At 46.4% G+C, this 18,924-nt stretch overlaps 1 protein-coding gene across 6 annotated transcripts in view; it reads left to right on the plus strand.

The window, feature by feature from the left end:
* The first annotated feature begins 228 nt into the window (after positions 1-228).
* Positions 229-18,924, plus strand: part of PRPSAP2 (phosphoribosyl pyrophosphate synthetase associated protein 2) — a 50,665-nt gene continuing 31,969 nt past the window's right edge. For 4 of the 6 annotated variants that reach the window (XR_007123409.1, XR_007123408.1, XM_047707571.1 and 1 more), the window contains exons 1-7: positions 232-381; positions 5,380-5,476; positions 5,725-5,875; positions 6,906-6,958; positions 9,463-9,529; positions 13,396-13,568; positions 15,755-15,870. Coding sequence is in view for 4 of the 6 variants with exons in the window: in XM_047707571.1 (XP_047563527.1) it covers positions 5,757-5,875; positions 6,906-6,958; positions 9,463-9,529; positions 13,396-13,568; positions 15,755-15,870 (528 nt within the window). In the remaining 2 variants the exon portion in view is untranslated. Of the gene's footprint in view, positions 382-3,955; positions 4,084-5,379; positions 5,477-5,724; positions 5,876-6,905; positions 6,959-9,462; positions 9,530-13,395; positions 13,569-15,754; positions 15,871-18,924 lie in introns of all 6 variants that reach the window. The other 2 variants (XM_047707568.1, XM_047707570.1) reach the window with 2 other exon arrangements.

Here is an 18,924-nt window from a genome sequence, read left to right on the forward strand (position 1 = left end):
AAAGACTGGAACCCACACATCTGTAATTCCACACCCTCTCATTCACAGCCACCTGGGCTAGCGCGTCCAAGGGGCCCAATAAGGCTCAGTCCCGCCCATCTCCCCGCCCCTCGTGCCGGCCTGGCCCCACCCCTCCAGCTCGGCTCTTCGGACGCGCTCCTCCCCTCAGTGGGCCACGCCCACGGCCCCAAGCCAGGTGCCGCCGCAATCCCGGCTCCCGGCCCCGCCCTCTGCCCCGCCCACAGGCCTCGAAGTCGCCGTGGACGCCGTTCTTGCGCATGGAGTCGCCATTTTGGTCCTAGAGAAGCCGCCTGGAGAGCCGGCGCTTTCTTCCTTCGGCAGCCGAGGCTGCGGCGGGGCCGGGGCTGGGGTCGGGGCCAGGTAGGCGGGCGGGAGCCAGCGACGAGTGGCGGCGCGGACCGGCGGGCTCCGGCAGTGCGGGGCGCAGGTGCAAGGGGCGGGGAACCCCGCGGCGCCGGCTGGCGGACGGGTCGCGCGGTCCTGGGGCGGCGGCTGGGGGGGTACAGCGGGGCGACCCCGGCCTCGCGCCCGCCGCCGCCCCTTTCCTCCCTTCCTCCTCTCCCGTCCGGGGTCCGCGGGGCTCGGGCCCGGCGCGCGGCCCCCGGGGTTACCCCGCTCCAGGCGCCGTTGGGAGTCGAGCCTTAATTATGGGACCTGCGGCCGGGCGGCTCGGAAACAAGCCTCCAACCCAACCATCTCCGGTCCCTTATCTGAAACGGCCCCTGATTTTAAGTTGATTGGCCTTGCTTGTCGCAGACATTCTGTTCCCTACAGCCGGTTTTTCTCCCCCCGCCCCCCCAGAACTCACCCAGGAGGGAGGATCTTGATGTAATTTTTAGGTATTATTTTACTGTAAAATGTTTTCCCCCTGTATATTACATTGATGATAAGGATTTTTTTCACCCTTTATCTTGATCCTGGCGCAGTTTGGGTTGCTTAGCTTTTACAAAGAATAAGGAAATGAGGAATGGGGATTTGGGGCATGAGGAAGTGTGATTTTTAATGTTTGAGAGATTTAAATGCACAAATAAAAATAATTCAGCCACATTATGAACTCCACTAAATCATACCCTTCTTCCTGTCCGTATTCCTATTCCGACCCGGTCTATACCATTATCACCCAGTTTTGATCAGAGGAGATGAAATTCTCCTACTCACTTACCATAAGGACTTCTGCACAGTCCTGGAGACTTTTTTTATTATGTTGAGTATATATTCAGAATTTTACTTAATTACCCCATTACGGATCCTTTCTGCATGTCCATTTTTGCTCTTAAAAAAGTCTTGCAGTGACCATCATGGAGCATATATGGCCCTTTCTTCCCCTTGGTATAAATTCCCAAAAGGGGAAATACTGAATCAAAGTTCTGTGTTGTGGTCTTTCTTTAACACTCGATGTAACTTGTTTCCCAAACAAGACATGTTTACTGTAGACATTTTTCAAAATCTGGATGTTTGTCCAATCCTGCTCACTGTAACGCCGACTTTGGCCGGGGGAGTCCAGTCATTTTCTGTGCTGCTGAGAAATGAGCTGTGCACACAACTGTCTGTGCTCCAAGTCAGACTGAAACTGAGCTCATGTTTGCTGCTTAGAGGCCATGTAGACCTGAGCACATTTCTTCATCTCAAAGCCTCATTTCCCCATGTGTAAAATGGGTCCTCGTCTGGTGCCTCCTTTATTGAGTTGTCCTGGGAATTCAGAGCACTCAGAAAGTGATGTTGGCCATAAGAAAACGTGCTGATGGAGAGATGGGCCAAGTGCCTGGGATCACAGAGGCATAGAGGATTAATTCAGCTTAGGTTTTGCCCTACTAATTCTCTTCAGCACTGGTATAAAAAGATTTTTTTTTTTTTTTTTTTTGAGTGAGGGACATCGCTAATAAAAATAATCATTCTTTGCACTTTACGATGCCTTCTAGTTCCATTTGTTAATCCTTGCAACTGGACCAGGTCAGACTTTACTCAACACATGTTTGTTGATTGACAAGTATCATGGAGCCTCTTTGATGTGCTGGGTCCTAGGCTCTGGCATACAGTAGAGAACATAATGGTGAGAAAAAAATCTCAGAGAAAAAAAATCTGTGCTGTCTGGACCTTATTTATTTATTTTTTAAAGATTTTATTTATTTATTTGACAGAGATCACAAGTAGGCAGAGGCAGGCAGAGAGAGAGGGGGAAGCAGGCTCCCCGCTAAGCAGAGAGCCTGATGTGGGGCTGATCCCAGGACCCTGGGATCATGACCTGAGCCGAAGGCAGAGGCTTTAACCCACTGAGCCACCCAGGCACCCCCTGGACCTTATTTTTAAGCTGGTTTTACCGAGCATCTGTCTCTGTGGTCAGAAAGGGAGAGGCACAGGCCTGGCAAGGCCAAGGGACTTCCCCAAGGACTGGTAGCTAGTGACTGTGGAAGACAGACCCAAGACCACCCTCCTCCTCCAGCATCTTTAGATAGGAGGTTTTTGTACAGTGGGCACTTTGGAGGAAAAGCTGGAGGGAAAATGTCACAGTCTAATGCGAGCCTTCCTCATCTGAGATCTGGAGAAGTGGTTTTGAAATGACGGCTGGCAACATGCAAAGCAAGTGGTCTTTCCCTGTGAATTCATTCATGAGACCTAACAGGTTGTCAAGTCTCATTCAAAGACGAGCAGGATTTGCTTTTTGAAAGGTGTCGAAATTCTCTTTAAAGGGTGTGTTTTCATACGTGTTAGAAATAATTCTCACACATCCTAGAGTAAATTTAGGATAAATGTAGAAGCAACTGTAGTTTATGAAGCTTTGTGCTGATCAGCCACCTGCCAGCCCCATCCTGGTGATGAGGTTTCTGAGGATAATCTTCTAAAACTCACTTTTCTGGAAGCTTGGTAAAGAGCACAGCTTGCATTTCCAGTAGGGAAAAGCAGAACCAAAACTAACAGCAGCCCTTAGGTTTGAACATCTTGTGGAATGTGGAGTCATGGTCACAGAACATGACTGTATCAATAACCATATCCAAACGGACTCCCCTACCAGTGCCATTTCTGATGGCGGTCTCAGGTTGGGTTTTGGTTCTAGAAACCCGGTATCTGAAGACGGGGACTTCAGAGGCCACGGTCAGTGGTGAAGGGCATTTAAACTCTGACCAGTAAGGACAGGCTCCAGGAAGTAACCTGGAGAAGAGAATACAGAGCTAAGAGAGCCTTCTAGAGACAGGTCGAGCACTGCCCTGCGGCAAAGGAATTTGATGTTTCTTGTAAATTACCAAGGGAAGGACAAGGACCAGTGGGTGGTGACCGCAGGGAGAGGAAGTGAGCATGTTCTAAGGAAGAGTTTGGAATGGATGGGCCCTGAGGATGTGGACATAGTCTCTGGAGCTCTTCAAGGGGCTGGAGTGGTTTCTTAGTAGGAGTCCTGTAGATGGCCCATTAACCTATAAGAGCTCTTTCTACCCTCAGATGCTTTCATTCTGAGTGTTCCAAGCCCTCTCAGGAATGCTGTGGACTTTAAGAAGCTTCTTATTTAACGTTTGGGGGATGAAAAAAGATGGCCACCGCATGTGTGTTACTGTACTCATTCAGGAGAAAATCAAAATATTAACAGTTGATTCCTACGTAGCTTCCATTTACCAAGCAGATCCTCAATGTGGGACACTTTGTTAAGTGCCGTACAGAGTTATTACAGTGACCCTGTAAGGGCTGTATTTGTATCGTAGGGAGGAGGGAACTGAGGCAAAGAGAGATTAATTTATGCAAGGCTTCCCAGGGAGCCAAATAGGAGCCAAGATGCAAACAAGAGCTTGACTCCAAAGCCTGTATTTATAACTACAGGAAAACAAGTTTTCTCTGCCAGTACCTTGTGTTCCTAAACACAGACATACAGTGGTTGAGAGACAGTGTTGGAAGAAACTTAAGATCTCTTCCAACTTGGAATATTGAGGATGTTCTTTCTTTCCTGTAGACCAGCCACTCTGTCCTACACTACACCATAAAGCAGGGGTCAGCTGACTTTCTGTAAAGCACCAGATAAGCAGCGTTTTCAGCTTGATGGCCGGCACTCAACTCCATCATTGAATCCATGGTCAGTTGGTAGGCAGTGAGCATGGCCATGTTCCAATACAGTTTTACGTACAGAAATAGCATTTGGAGGACTTGATTTGGCCCGTGGGCAGTAGTCGGCTGATGCCTGCTCCTGAGCCACACCTTCTGTGGAAGGCACCACTAACTAGCTCTCCTTGGTCTCCTTAGGGCTTTGGCCATCTGTGCCTGCGTTTCTGTTTTTAATTCACAGGATGTAGGTAAATTTCACTGCCCTTCTCCCCGTTTCCCACTGCAGCATGCCCGGGAAGAAGCACTCTGTGGGGAAATGTACTTTCCTGGCCTGCTTGTGTGTCCACACCTGTAAATTGCATCAGCCCCAGGCCCCAGTGGTTCTCTTCTCGAAGTTACCGCAGAGAGACACCCACATGCACTAGGAGGCCTGTTTAGGATGGTGACCCACTAAAGGTGGCATCTCCAGTATCATGGAGTATTAGCAGCAGTTAAAAAGGACCCGATGGGCATATATTTTGTAACCCTGGGCTGTCAAAATACATCGTTTGAAATGTACTTTTGTCCAGTTTTTTATGGAGGGTGGGCCATGTGTGAATGCGTGAAGAAGGTCTGATGGTGTCTGTATCAAAGTAGTAAGAGTTGTCCATTCCGGGAGGGTGGGTGGGAAGGGGCCTGGAATGGGGCGGCTGGTGACTTTAGCCTAAACTTTGGTCCTGGTTTCATTTTTTCCAAGGAGAACGTGTTTGTGTATTACTCATGTAATTAAAATGGAAGAACAGCAAAAAAGAGCCACTTGGCCTCATCCCTTTCTCAATCTTCACCAGCCTTCCCAGGACCATCCCATGGAAAGCTACAGACCGAGCAAGCACAGTGGGCTTGCTGGGAAGATGCCCCCATGCCCTGTGGCCTATGAGATGTTGCTGGGACACCTAAGTCCGGCACCTTCCTTCTGTGATAAGGACACAGCCCAGAGAGTGGAAGGAGAAAGGGCATGTGAATGGCCCATGGGATGACTGTCTCAGCTCTGATGACTTTGAGGCCGGGGGCTTTTCTGTCCATGCCCTCTCAGCTGGGTGGTCTGAGAGGTCACTTGCCCTCAGGGTTATTTTTGGCTGGCCTTAGGTTCCAGTTCAGGAAAGTGCAGGTGGCAGGGTCACCTTAGACATGGCTCAGGGCATCAGAGAGGCCCCTGGCAGCCCAGAGGGAGGGCTTTGGGGTAAACAGTTATTATAGGAGAAGCTGGGCATAGATGGGTTATTTATTCATTATTTAAGGGTCGCTCAGTCCATGTCCTTGCTAATGGCTCTGCCATTTTTCTGTGTGTTAATCCAGGAGGAATATTGTTGTCAGAGAATAACAGGAGGTTGTCCATAATTGACTTTAAGCAGCAAAACAGTAAAACTCTGAGCACTTCAGCTCCGCCTTTCTTGTAAGTTTGTCATTTATTCCCAGTGGTCATGAAAACTAGCGAAATCATATAGTAACATATTTTTATAAATTCGGAGCCCTAAAGATCCAAACAAACTTCTTATTTGTTCATGCATAGATGTAATGTAAGAGACTCCATCAGTGAACACTAATCTTCAGCTTAAGTCATTTGCTATTTAAAGAAAAAAGTTCATTCAGGTGCATTTTAATATTTTCCGGCCATTATTCATATTCTCTTAATCCTCCTAGGCTCTGAGAATTGGAAAACCAAGAAGGTTTTGATGTTTTGTGTGGCGCCACCTGAATTGGAAACCAAGATGAACATAACCAAAGGAGGTCTGGTGTTGTTTTCAGCAAATTCTAATTCCTCGTGTATGGAGCTCTCAAAGAAGATCGCTGAGTGAGTTATAATCGTACCATTAAGATCCACAGTTGTTCTGTGCTGTTTTGACCCTGGTGATCGGAAGAGCACTGGTTGTTAAACTTAAGAGCAGATACTGTATAGTTCATCTGCAGATTATATATTAAGGGCTAACATTTTTGTAAACCGTTGTGACTCCCTGTGTGTTCGTTAAAAACACATTTATTGAGTCTCTGTGAGTGCCCGGGAGTGTGTTAGGTGCCACATGTCTATAGAATTACTTGACTCTAAGGAACAGTGCAGCATATTCTGGATGAAAATAGTTTATCTAGATTACAGTTCAGTATGGTCTTAGTTATTTATTAAATAAAGATTCGCCAGAAACCAATATTGCACTGTATGTTAGCTAACAAAATTTAAATAAAAAAAAAATAGAGAACAATAAATGAAGATTGAACACCCTCCTGGGTACTGGGCCTTGATCTAGATATTGAGGATTAATGGTGAACAAACCAGTCAAGATCCTTCCTTCTTATATTTAGTTGGGGAGCCAGACAAGAAGGAAGTCAACAAAACAAAATTTCAGGTGGTGATCTATAGCGTGAAGAAAACAGTGTGAAAGAAATGATTTGGGCAGGTTGTTCTGCTTTAGCTTGGGGCTCCGGTGAAACTTTTAAACTGAGGGGATGATATGTAAATTGAGAAACCTTCTAGGCAGAGGGGACAGAAGGTGCAAAGGCCCTGAGGTGTGCAGCCGGAGGTGTTGGTATGGCCCAGGAGCACAGCTAGAGGGCAGAGGGCACAAGGAAATGGTTGGTGAGGCAGGCTGAGCAGGACTCTGGAGACCTTCTTGGGGCCGGTGTGGGGGGAGGTAGGGGGTTAGGTGTGACATAGTGGCAATGACAGAACAATAGCATATCCGCTTTTAATTTTATAATAAGAGTGCCTCTATTTTATTTTGGTTTATCTTTTTATGAATTTGTGAAGCATCCTCAAGTTGTAAAGATGTTGGATGGATAGATTCTGTCTCTGTTACGTTTTCAACTTTTCCCCCCTTTCTCTTCTTCAGGCGACTGGGGGTGGAGATGGGCAAAGTGCAGGTTTACCAGGAGCCTAACAGAGGTGAGCTATCTGGGATGTGCGTTACGTTGATCCTTTCGTGGCATGTGACATGCTGGCTCAGGCCTGTATCCTCCACTCTTGAAACAGTTGGACCCAGTGGCCGGTTAGTTCTGCAAGAAGTCGGGCGGGCAAGGTGGTGAGAGTGGTGCTTTAGCTCCTACTGATACCAGCTGGATATACAGCCTGTAGGGCCTTGAACTCCAGGTCTCAGACCTCGTCCAGTAAAAACCATAGAGATGCGTGCAACTGGTCCGCCGAACGGAAATTCAGCAGTTGTCTGAGTTTATGTCCCTTAGGCGGGATGAGAAAACCTCATGTGGCCACAGTATTAATTGGTTGTTATTCCTTTTTTTTTTTTTTTTAAAGATTTATTTATTTAGGAGAGAGAGGAGAGAGCGCACAAGTGGGAAGGGAAGAGGGAGAGGGAGAGAGAATTTCAAGCAGGTCCCGTGGAGGGCTTGGAGCTTTGTAAACTGCAAATGATTTAATCTGCAGCTAAGCGGGACTGCATGATGTCCTTCGTGTAGTCTGGAAGGGAGGGTAAGGGAGGGCTGGTGGTGGAAGGCCCAGGAGAAGGTTGATCCACCCTCCGGGTTCATGAATGAGGACAGAGAAAATATTTGATGTCCATTGGGAGAGGGCAGGAATTGCCATTTGTGGAGTCCTCACTGTTACCGAATATTAAAGAACTGTGTTCAGGAGTGATATTAGATATGGGTCCCCAGACTAGCAGAGTCAGGATTCAAACCCAGATCTCCCTCAATCTAAGGCTCATTTCCTTTCCTTGGTACCATATTCCTTTATAAACACATATTCTGTTTTTTCTCACATTTTTATTTTTTATTTTTTTAACGATTTTATTTATTTATTTGACAGACAGAGATCACAAGCAGGCAGAGAGGCAGGCAGAGAGAGTGGGGGAAGCAGGCTCCCTGCTGGGCAGAGAGCCCGATGTGGGGCTCGATCCCAGGACCCCGAGATCATGACCTGAGCCGTAGGCAGAGGCTTAACCCACTGAGCCACCCAGGTGCCCTGGTTTTTAATGAAAATGTTCAGACTTATAAAAAGGTTGAGAGAGGGGGCACCTGGGTGGCTCAGTGGATTAAAGCCTCTGCCTTCGGCTCAGGTCATGGTCCCAGGGTCCTGGGATCGAGCCCCACATCAGGCTCTCTGCTCGATGGGGAGCCTGCTTCCTCCTCTCTCTCTGCCTATCTCCTCTGCCTACTTGTAATCTCTGTCTGTCAAATAAATAAATAAAAATCTTTAAAAAGAAAAAAAAGGTTGAGAGAGTAGTGCAGTGAGTATAGGTATGTATGTTTGCTACTTGGGTTCAACAGGTAACATTTTGCAAGATGGATATGTATGGGTGGAACGTTTTGAAAGTAAGTTGCAAGCATCATGTCACTTAAGCCCTGAACGCTTGACCATGCTTCTGGAGAATAAGCACTTTCTCCTGCATGAATACACTATTGTTGTCACACTTAAAGGAATTAACGATTATTCTCTAATTATCTAATATCCAGTCTATATTCAAATTTCCCTAGTTGTCCTGGAGAGCCTTTTTTTTTTTTCCCCAACTAGGATTCTTGGCTCAAGCAATACTTTTTTATCCCTGTAGTTTCCCCTAATCTACAACAGTTCTTTTCTTCTCCTGACATTGACTTTGAAGAATGTCCCATTCTGCATTTGTCTAATTGTGGCTGATGACACGTTTTTTGAGAGTAGGGATGTTGGACCTTAATTCATCTTTAGTCTCAGAACATTATTATAACATTTATTACCTGGTAAAGTTTTTCTGGCAATGATTTTATTTTTTATTTGTGAGAGAGAGAAAACATGAACATACAAGCAGAGGGAGAGGGAGAAGCAGGCTCCCTGAGCAGGGAGTCTGACATGGGGCTTGATCCCAAGACCCTGGGAATATGACCTGAGCCGAAGGCAGATGCTTAACCAAGTGAGCCACCCCCGTGTCTCATCTAGTAAGTTCTTAATTGTGATGGTTTTATGAATGAGTAATTTCCCTTAGAGATACTGTCCTCAGAGAAGTAAGAAGGATAGATTTACTTGTTCCAAGTCAGAAATGGAATTCTTTTTGAAGCACGTAATGTAACCCAACTTGTTTAAAAAGTGTGATTGGGGCACTTGGGTGGCTCAGTTGGTTAAGCCTCTGACTCTTGATTTCAGCTCAGGTCGTGATCTCAGGGTCATGAGATCAAGCCTCATGTCGGGCTCTGTGCTGGGCGTGGAGCCTGCTTGTCCTCTCTCTCCCTGTCCCTCTGTCCCTCTTCTCCCTCACTCCCCACTCTAAAAAAAGTAAAAAGTGTGATTAATGCCAGTGTTTTCATCATCCTCTACCATACCTAAGACCTTATGAGTTTCTTTAGGAGTTCGTTTCTATATTTTATAATATATTTTATAATATTGGGGATGAAGCAGATTTTTTTAAAAAAGGTAAATTATATGTCTTTTCCACCCCGCCCCCCCTTTTTTCCTTTTCCTGCCAGAAACAAGAGTACAGATTCAAGAATCTGTGAGGGGCAAGGATGTTTTCATCATCCAGACTGTCTCAAAGTGAGTCCTTATCCAACATACATGATATCAATCTCGGGTTTTTCTTTGTGGGTATGAGTGTTTAGGATCATTTGAAAACTGGTATGCCTTACTCTGCTAATTTTTCTGACATAACTGTTGACTTCCACGTGTTCTTTCGTGTTCTTGAAAGAGGGAAGTAACCAAGTCTTGGAGTAGATGTTCTTAATGAAAATAGAACCTATTACATTGCCTCTCCATAGCCAGAATTTGGTAAAACTCGCAGGAAAGCTCTTCTAGTTCCCCCAAAAAGGCAGAAGGAGAGGTGTTTACTTACTTGGGGTTCTTAAAGCTTCGACTGCAGGTAATTTAAAAAATGATCACCAGTTCTTATTTTGTTGTATAGATAAATGAGTAGAGAACATAAAGGAATGCATTGAAGAAATATGTATTCCTGGCTGGTGTGACTTTTGACAAATGTGTGTTCTGGAAATTGTCACAACTGTATAAGCTGGGTGTGGAGGAATCAGTGCAGTGAGGTTGTCTGCATTTTTTGATCAAAGACCGCTCTGTCCGCAGATGTCCCCGCGTGTCCCCATATGTGAAAGTTCTTCACTCAGGGCGGTTTTCAGTAATGTCTGGAAATCACTTTGTATGGGGCATCGTTTTTTAGCTTTGATTCACCTACATTTTGAACGTCTGTCCTGGTCTTTGGTTCGTGGGGATGAAATCTCTGGCTCTTCTGGGAAAGAGGAGTTGAGGGTGACCTGTCGTGGCATCTCAAGCCCTCCTGGGAGCGTGTGTGATCAGAAGAAGGGACAGGGTGGCTGGCCTTTGCCAAGGTTCCCTTGTTTCATTTCCTCTGTGCCATTAAGCAGCCTTGGCAGACCCGGGCTAGGAGGCACTGCCATCTTCCTTCCCCCACCAGCCGATGGGCGGGGGTGCCGGTGGGGAGCTCCCCTGTGCCCACACCTGCCCTTCACCCTCCAACAGTGGGTGGGGAAAGCGCAGAGCACAGAACGACTTAGGACTTACGTCTTAACGTCGCTTCTGGCTTCTGGCTGTCTGTGGTACTTTTACCTCCTTACAGACACTTGTGAGTCCATTTGGATAAATGTACAGAAGTCGCTTGTGTTACACAAGGGGATAGGTGGGCCTTGAAGGCCAAATTGAACTTGGGATTCGGGGCTTCAGCAGCGTGGCTCGTGTACTCTTTCCTGTTTCCAGGCCCTTCCATCCCTCTCCTTTTCTTTCTTTTTGGTTTATTTCAACACTTATCGTTCTGCCCCTGCCTCTTGTTGGTCTCTTATTCCCATAGCTAAAACCGTCTGCATGTCTCATTTTGCATTGTTCCAAACCATGACCTTGGACGAGCTCGGGGATTCTTAGTTTTGCCAGGTTGCAGAGAGCCTGGCCATCAGGGTCTTTGTGAAATACTTAACACTGAGATTTGATGTCGTCAGAAACATCTTATCTCTCGTTTTAGGTCAGACTAATGGTGGAAGCTAAAAGTATTAGAAACGTTTTAAATGAAGAAAATGCTGTCCCTTAGCTTTCCTTTTCTGGTCATTCAGACAAGGTCATGATTTGAGGTTAGCCTTTCAGCAGCTTCCCTAAAAACGGTGCCCCAGCAAGCATGGCTTAGGACGCTTGTTGTAACTCTGCGCCCACTCTTGGGTCCTCTTTTCCTCCTCTTTCACACACCGTGCTATCCTGAAAGCCTTCAGACATCGGGGCAGATATTAACTGATATTAGAGAATATTAGAGAATTAGATATTAGAGAATCCACTCACCCACGTGTTCTGTGTCTCCCTTCACTCATTCATTCATTAACAAATATTGATGGAATGTCTGCTGTGTGCCAGACACCATTCCAGGTGTGCAAGACGCACGAATGATTAAAACAGATAAAGACCCTGTCCTCATGGAGTCTATTATCTGAGACATGCAGCTAACCCAATAAGTAGATTGTCTAGTTGGTGAGAAGATGATGGGTGGCATGGGAAAAAAAAACAACCCTCAAAGAAAACAAAACAAAACACCTTAACGGCATCCCAGGGGATTAGGAGTGATGGTGGGGAGTGGAGAGGGGGCAGGCAGGGCAGGCCTCCTTGAGCAGGTGACATTTGCCCCATACTGGAAGCCTGTAGGGATGTAAGCCAGGTGGCCAGTGGGGGCAGGGGGAGGAGAGCTTTCCAGTCCCAGAGAGCACCTACGGTACAGGACCTCGGGCAGGAGGGAGGACTGACAAGGCGTCGAGTGTGGCTGGACTGAGGTGTTGGCAGAGGGTGTACGAGGGGAGAGCGGAGAGGTGGGATGGCAGGCAGATCAGGAAGAGGCCTTGGGAGCCACGGTGGAGCCATGGGCTATATGGGAAAGCATTTCTGGGTCTTGAGCATAGAATGCCTGATGTGGGGGCGCCTGGGTGGCTCAGCAGGTTAGGCTGCTGCCTTTGGCTCAGGTCATGATCTCGGGGTCCTGGGATCGAGCCCCACATCGGGCTCTCTGCCCAGCAGGGAGCCTGCTTCCTCCTCTCTCTCTGCCTGCCTCTCTGCCTGCTTGTGATCTCTCTCTGTCAAATAAATAAATAAATAAATCTAAAAAAAAAAAAAAAAAAAAAAAGAATGCCTGATGTGACTTGCCCTTGAAGATGACCGGGACGCCTTGTGGAGAATGGGCCACAGAGGGACTGCTGGGGAGCAGGGAGGCCCCTGGTCACTTGCTTGACGGGGAGCGTGGCCTGGCCCCAGCACAGCCCTGCAGCTGTGCGGCGGTGAGATGCTCTAACCTTCAGGAGGGGAGAACAGTGAGGGGCGCCTTGTTTTCGTCCTGAGTAAGCTGGAGGAGTAGTGTCGCCATCAACCACGATGGAAAAGGTTTTGTGATAAAGCAGGCTTTGGGGGGCAAAGAGCAGTTCATTTGGGGGTGTTAAGTGTTGAGGTGTTTTTAAAGACACTGGAGTAGCTCTGTCGTCACATAGCGGTTGGATTTGCTGGACTGGGGTTGAGAAGAGAATCCTGGCCTGGGGCTGTGAGTGGGAGTCTCCAGCTTCTGGAATGCTGTGAAACTAGACGAGAAGCCCAGGGAAGAGGGGAGGCCAAGGGGGCGCACACGAATGATTGTTGGGCAGGAAGGTGGGGAGGAGGGGAACTAGCAAACAAAGCCAAGTAGGGCAGAACAAGAGAGCAGTGAGGAAGTTCTAGAAGCCAAGTAGGTCAGGCAGAGTGAACAGCCGTGAGAGCTGCTGCCCACAGCTCAGGTGAGAAGAGGAGGAGAATTGTCCTTGGATCTGGGCACATAGAGGTCATGGATGACCTGGATTGGCCCGAGTTTGGGTGAGAGTGAGACAGTGAGTGTAGACAACGGTCCTGAGATGTATACACAGGGGAGCAAAGAATAGGGCTGTGAGAAAAGTGGCCTCCAGTTGTTTCTAAGGGAACAACAGTGTTTCTAGGCCGATGGGTACAAGCCAGGGAAGTGTTCTGAGCTGATGGAGGATGCAAGCGGGGAGAATGGCTAGAGTCCCATCTTCCAGTAGGCTGGGCGGGGGGGAGTTGGGGGGCAGGGGGTGGTTAGGGTGTCATCAGGAGGGCTAACTGCAGAGTAACTTTGGTGTGGAAAGTTTGTCTGTGATGGCGGAGGGCAGGCTGACTTTTAGGGTGCGGCTGCACATGGTGGTGGGAGCCCGAGGAACCTCTCCCTTCTGACTGGGTTCTTCTTTCAGGGAAAAAGGAAGTAGAGTCATTGGCACGAGGGATTCTGGGAACTTGCTGGTCCGTTTTCTGTGTCTCAAGCCTTGGGTCCCGGTAGAGGCACCAGTAGCATGTTGCTGCCACTTAGTGGGAACAGGGAGATACTAATCCCATGTCTTACGTTCCTCGCTGGGGTTTTCTCTCTTGGAATGCAGGGACGTGAACACCACCATCATGGAGCTCCTGATCATGGTGTACGCCTGTAAGACCTCTTGTGCCAAAAGCATCATCGGCGTGATTCCCTACTTCCCTTACAGCAAACAGTGCAAGATGAGAAAGAGAGGCTCCATCGTTTCTAAACTGCTGGCTTCGATGATGTGCAAAGCTGGTGAGAACAACAGATGCTTGACATTTACTGGGGGCCTGGGCCTAAGGTTGATTTTTACTTTAGACATTGTAACCCCTTATCTTAACTAAATTAGAATGCTCAACAGAAAAATCACCCTTTCTAAAGACAGTTAATTTATAACGAGAAAGCAGTGCAGAGAATTCTCTCCTGTTCCCACTCCTCTGAAACACAAAGTTGAGAAGAACGACTCATTTTTCCCTAAGTTCTTTGTTTAAAAAATTACATTGAAATGATGAGTTAAAATTGCATGGAAGTCATTTTTGAAGGGGAAAAGGGCGTTTTGGGAACCAGACTCTAACTTTTGGAACCATGGTAACACGGCAACAACTTTCAGTCTCTTCCCAGGACGGATTGGCTTATTTTGCAAACTGTATGCGTGTTATGCATTTTCAGGTCACATCCTGAGTGTCTCCCCCTTGTTTCTAAATAAGCTTCGAACTTGTTACCGTGTGTGTGTGTGTGTGTGTGTGTGTGTGTGTGTGTGTGTGTCTAAAGGCCCCATATCCCAGAGCACTGGCACAGAGAGGAAGGGACAAGACAGCCCCCATAGCATTGCATTTGAACACTGCAGAATAAAAGTTCTACTGTAGCATTCCAAAGAAGGCAAAAAAAAAAAGAAAGAGAAAAAAGAAAGAAAACCCATACACCCAAATTTGATGGAACCCGAGCCCCAGCCACCTCAACAGTATAAGCTGTTGAAAAAGTCAGTCTTCAGAGTTTTAAAAGCTGGCTGAAGGGAGCAGGCTAGCTCACCGAACCTTCCAGAAGGATTCTGCTTTGCTCTTCAGGCCTTGATCCTGGCTGGGCCACCAGGTTGACTTCCCTGCTCTTTTGGGCAAGTTTTGCTTTTTTGAAACTTTTCCAATTAGATTTTCCTTAACTTTTCTGGTGATCATATCCTTTAAGGAGCCGGTGGGGGTGAAGGGTCTTCCTTTTCTCCAGAGATGGGCCTGTGCGGTTTGTTTTCATATCTTAAGATCAGTATTTGTCTTAATATGGCTTTGCTGTGCCTACTAAGGAAACCTCAAGGAGGTGTAATTTGCTCTAATAGATTATCAGAGACATTTTTTCATTACTATTATCTTTGCTATTTTAAGACTCTAAATTGTTGTGAAAATCATGTATCTCAGTGTAAGAAAACCACCAGTCCTTCCCTTCTGAGTAGGAAAAAGCCCATTCACCTCCCATGTGTCTCTTCTACTCACACACAGAAGATGTTACTTCTGACACTTTGGTCACCAAGTGTGGAGAGGTTTTGCCCTACACTTAGCAATTCTCCATGAGAATACCAGCTAGCTTTCTTATAGTTTAATTTCCAGAGACAGCGTCAGATTCCACAAATTAAGGGCTCAGTCCTGGAGATGGTGTCAGATCCCACAGATTAAGGGCTCAGTCCCACGAGACTGACCCTCCCCTTCCCCATGCCAACTGCAAGGCCAAGTTGTTGCCTGTGTGTCTAATGTGCTGCAAATCAGAGGTCCCCAGGACCCACTCCTCGCATTTGATTCATTTGCCAGAGCAGCTCACAGAACTCAGGAGAACCGTTCACTTACTGTTGGCCTCTTTATCATAAAAGCTTGTGATAAAGAGTACAGGTGGATGTCCAGATGGAAGAGATAAGAAGGTAACAGGATGTGGGGAGGGCTGCGGAGCCCATGACCTCTCAACAGGCACCAGTCTCCCAGCATCCCCACCTGTTCCTCTCCCACCTGGCTGCTCCCCGAAGCCTCTGCTTTCTCAATTATTGACTCCGTTCCTAGCCCTTCTGCCCCCACCTCTGGAGAATGGGAGGTGGGGGCTGAGAATTCCAAGCTTCTAATCACAGCTTGGTCTTCCTTGGCCTCCCCATCCAAGAGGCCACCGGCAGTCACCTCATCAGAACAAAAGATTCTAATGGAAGCTTTTGAGCACTCTTATCCCTTAGGAATTTTCATGGGTTCCAGGAGCCCTGTGTCAGGAACCAGGGGGCAGAGACCACTATACAAATTTTCTGTTCTCTCACAGTCTCCTTGAACTCAGAAATCAGAGAAATAAAGAGACTGAGTCTTCTTGATGCCAGAGCAATTTTTTAGTAGCTGTTATATATTGTATCATGTTTGTTTAGTTTATACACTGCGGCTGGTTATTGAGCTATTCATGTGTTTGTGTCTGCTCTGTTTCCAAAGGTCTCACTCATCTCATTACTATGGATTTACACCAGAAGGAAATTCAGGGCTTCTTCAATATTCCTGTTGATAATTTAAGAGCTTCTCCCTTCTTACTGCAGTATATTCAAGAAGAGGTGAGCTAGCTGAGACTTCTGCATTTTAACATCCTGTTTAAGATCGCAAAGATACAGTTACATTTCCTTGGGCTGTCTGCAGAGGAGTAAAACTTGGTGTATTCTGCTTAAAGTACTATTTCCTGGGGGCCTGGGTGGCTCAGTTGGTCGTCTGCCTTCAGCTCAGGTCATGATCTCAGGGTCCTGGGATTGAGCCCCGTGTTGGGCTCCCTGCTCAGCAGGGAGTCTGCTTCTCCCTCTCTCTCTCCCTCTCTCAAAGAAACAAAATCTTAAAAAAATAATAGTAAGGTACTATTTATTTCACTAAGTGTAATTCAGTGTATTTTAAAATTCTCAATTTGTAATTTATTTCTTTTGCTAAGCTCTTAAAATTGCTGTGTTTTCCTTGGGGTCTCAGGTACCTAGAATTGGACTAGTTGTGGTCATGACACGTAACTCTCATCCTTGGTCCATGCATGGATCTGGCCCTTGTTTGCGTATCCATTGCTCTGCCTCTCTGTCTGTCTGTCTATAGTGGTCAGCATCTGTGATCCCCCCGCCCAGCAAGAACACTAGATGTGTCATAACCAATGTCCACTCATGTGGTCCTTTTCCGTCGTATCCCGCCTGCCACCTCCCACCCAAGGGAGCCACTGTTCTGAATCTCGTTTCGTCGTCCTCTTAATTTCCTTTGTATATGGTCTTATCTTATATGTATATCCATGTAGAGCTACCATTCAAAGACAAAAACACACACAATATATATTTTTTAACTTTATAAAAAATGGGGGCACCTGCGTGGCTCAGTGAGTTAAGCCTCTGCCTTTGGCTCAGGTTATGATCTCAGGGTCCTGGGATCGAGCCCTGCGTTGGGCTCTCTGCTCGGCGGGGAGCCTGCCTCCCTCTTTCACTCTGCCTGCCTCTCTGCCTACTTGTGATCTCTCTCTGTCAAATAAATAAATAAACACAAAGTCTTTAAAAAAAAAACTTTATAAAAAACGAATCAAAATGTGTAATTTGGAGGTAGTTTGTTACCTGAGGTGCCTTCAGTAAGCCATGTCGTGTGTCCCAGTTCTGACTGCTGAGAGATACTCACTGTACAGCTTTATCCCAGTTCATTTGTGAGTTTTTGCCGTTGTGATCATGCTCCTGCGGGCGCTCTTGTCTGTGTCTCCCGTGGGATGTCAGCAGACGTGCGTCGCCCTCGCAGCCCCAGTGGAGCGTAGCTGGGAGGCATGGCGTGGGAGTGATGGATTTTCCCCGAAGCAGTTATGCTGGCTTACCTTCCCGGCAGTCATGAAACAAGATGGTCTGTGGGTCCATCCTGTGTCAACACTTTCATTACCAGAGTTGATGATTTTTGCCGGCTGATTGGCTCTGGCGTGGTGTCCTGGTGTCACTGTGTTGGATGGATCTCGGATGACGTAAGAATATTTCCTGTTCTGGGAAAAAGCCCCGAATGCACTTCTGTTTGTTCCTCACTGGTTTTGTGTGTGTGCTGCTTTTCTGAGCTGCTGGCATCCTGGTTTTTAGTCTGGATTCTAGCCATTTGTTAGTATTGGTCTCGTATAGATCTTTCCATTCGCAGCCTGTAGTTTGCCTTAGGGAGTCTCGATGAGCAGACATAGTCAATTTTTTTTCCTGTGGGGGTGAAACCCATGTAACATACAGTTAACCAGTTTAAGACAAACAGTTCAGTGGTATTTAATATGTGCACGTGCAGTGTTGTACAGCTGCCCCCTGTCTAGTTCCAACGCTTTGTTGTCACTCCAGGAGCACACCCTGTACTTGTTAAGTCATCACTCCCCATTCCTGCCTCCCGCCCAGTTCCCTGGCAGCCACTCATGTGCTCTCTGGCTCTGGATTTGCCTGCGCTGGACACTTCCCATATGGGGGAATCATGCAATATTCAGCCTTTTGTGTTCAGTTTCATTCACTTAGCTTAATGCCTTTGAGGCTTATCAACATGGTGGCAGGGGTCAGGACCTCATTCCTTTTGACGGCTGAATAATATTCCAGTATATATATGTACCACTGTTTATCCACTCATGTACTGATGAACATTTGGGTCGTGTTGTGAACAGTGCACTTTGCACATTCATGTACAGGTTTCTAAACAGACTTATGCTCTTATTGTGGATGTATCTTTCATTTCTTAGACATATACTATGATTAGAATTACTTGATTACATGGTAATTCTGCATTTAATATTTTAAGAAACTGCCAAACTGTTTTTCAGGGTGCCTGTAGCATTTACATTCCAACCAGGAGTGTATAAGATTTTCAACTTCTTCACATCCTTACTGACATTTATTTTTTTATTATAGCCATTTTGGTGGTTTTAAAGTGGTATCCCCTTGTGGTTTTGCTTTGTATTCCCCTAAAGACTAATGATGTTGAGCATCTTTTCATGTGTTTATCGGCCATTCGTATGTCTTATGTGTTTTTAAAAAATTTTTATTTATTTAAGTAATCTCTGCACCCATCGTGGGGCTCGAACTCATGACCCTGAGATCAAGAGCCACGGGTAGATGTTCAGATTCTTTGCCCATTTTTTTCATTGGGCTGTTTGTCTTTTTTATTCAGTTGTAGGAGTTCTTTATATATACTGGACACTAGTCTTACCAGATACATGATTTGCAAATATTTCCCACCGTTCTGTAGTTGGTCTTTTCACTTTCTTGACAGATACTGTCCTTTGATGCACTAAAGGTTTTAACTTCGAGGAAGTCCAGTTTATCTGTTTTTTTTTTTCCTTTTGTTACTCTTGCTTTGCTCTAAGAAAACACCATCAAATCCAAAGTCCTTAAGATTGACCTCTGTGTTTTCTTCTGAGAGTCTGACAGTTTTTGCTCATACTTAGCTTGACCCGTTGGGAGTTAATTTTTGTATATGGTGTGAGGCAGGGGTCTACTTCGTTCTTTAGCCTGTGATATCTAGTGGTTCTTGTTGAAAAGACTATTTCGCCATTGAATGGCCTTGTTTAAAAAAAAAAATGGCCATAGATGTTTGTGTTTATTTCTGGTCCGTCCGTTCCATTCCATTGGTCTGCATATCTGTCCTCCGATAGTTAA

The sequence above is a fragment of the Lutra lutra genome, chromosome 16 (genome assembly GCF_902655055.1).
Source record: "Lutra lutra chromosome 16, mLutLut1.2, whole genome shotgun sequence".
NCBI classification, from domain to species: Eukaryota; Metazoa; Chordata; class Mammalia; order Carnivora; family Mustelidae; genus Lutra; species Lutra lutra.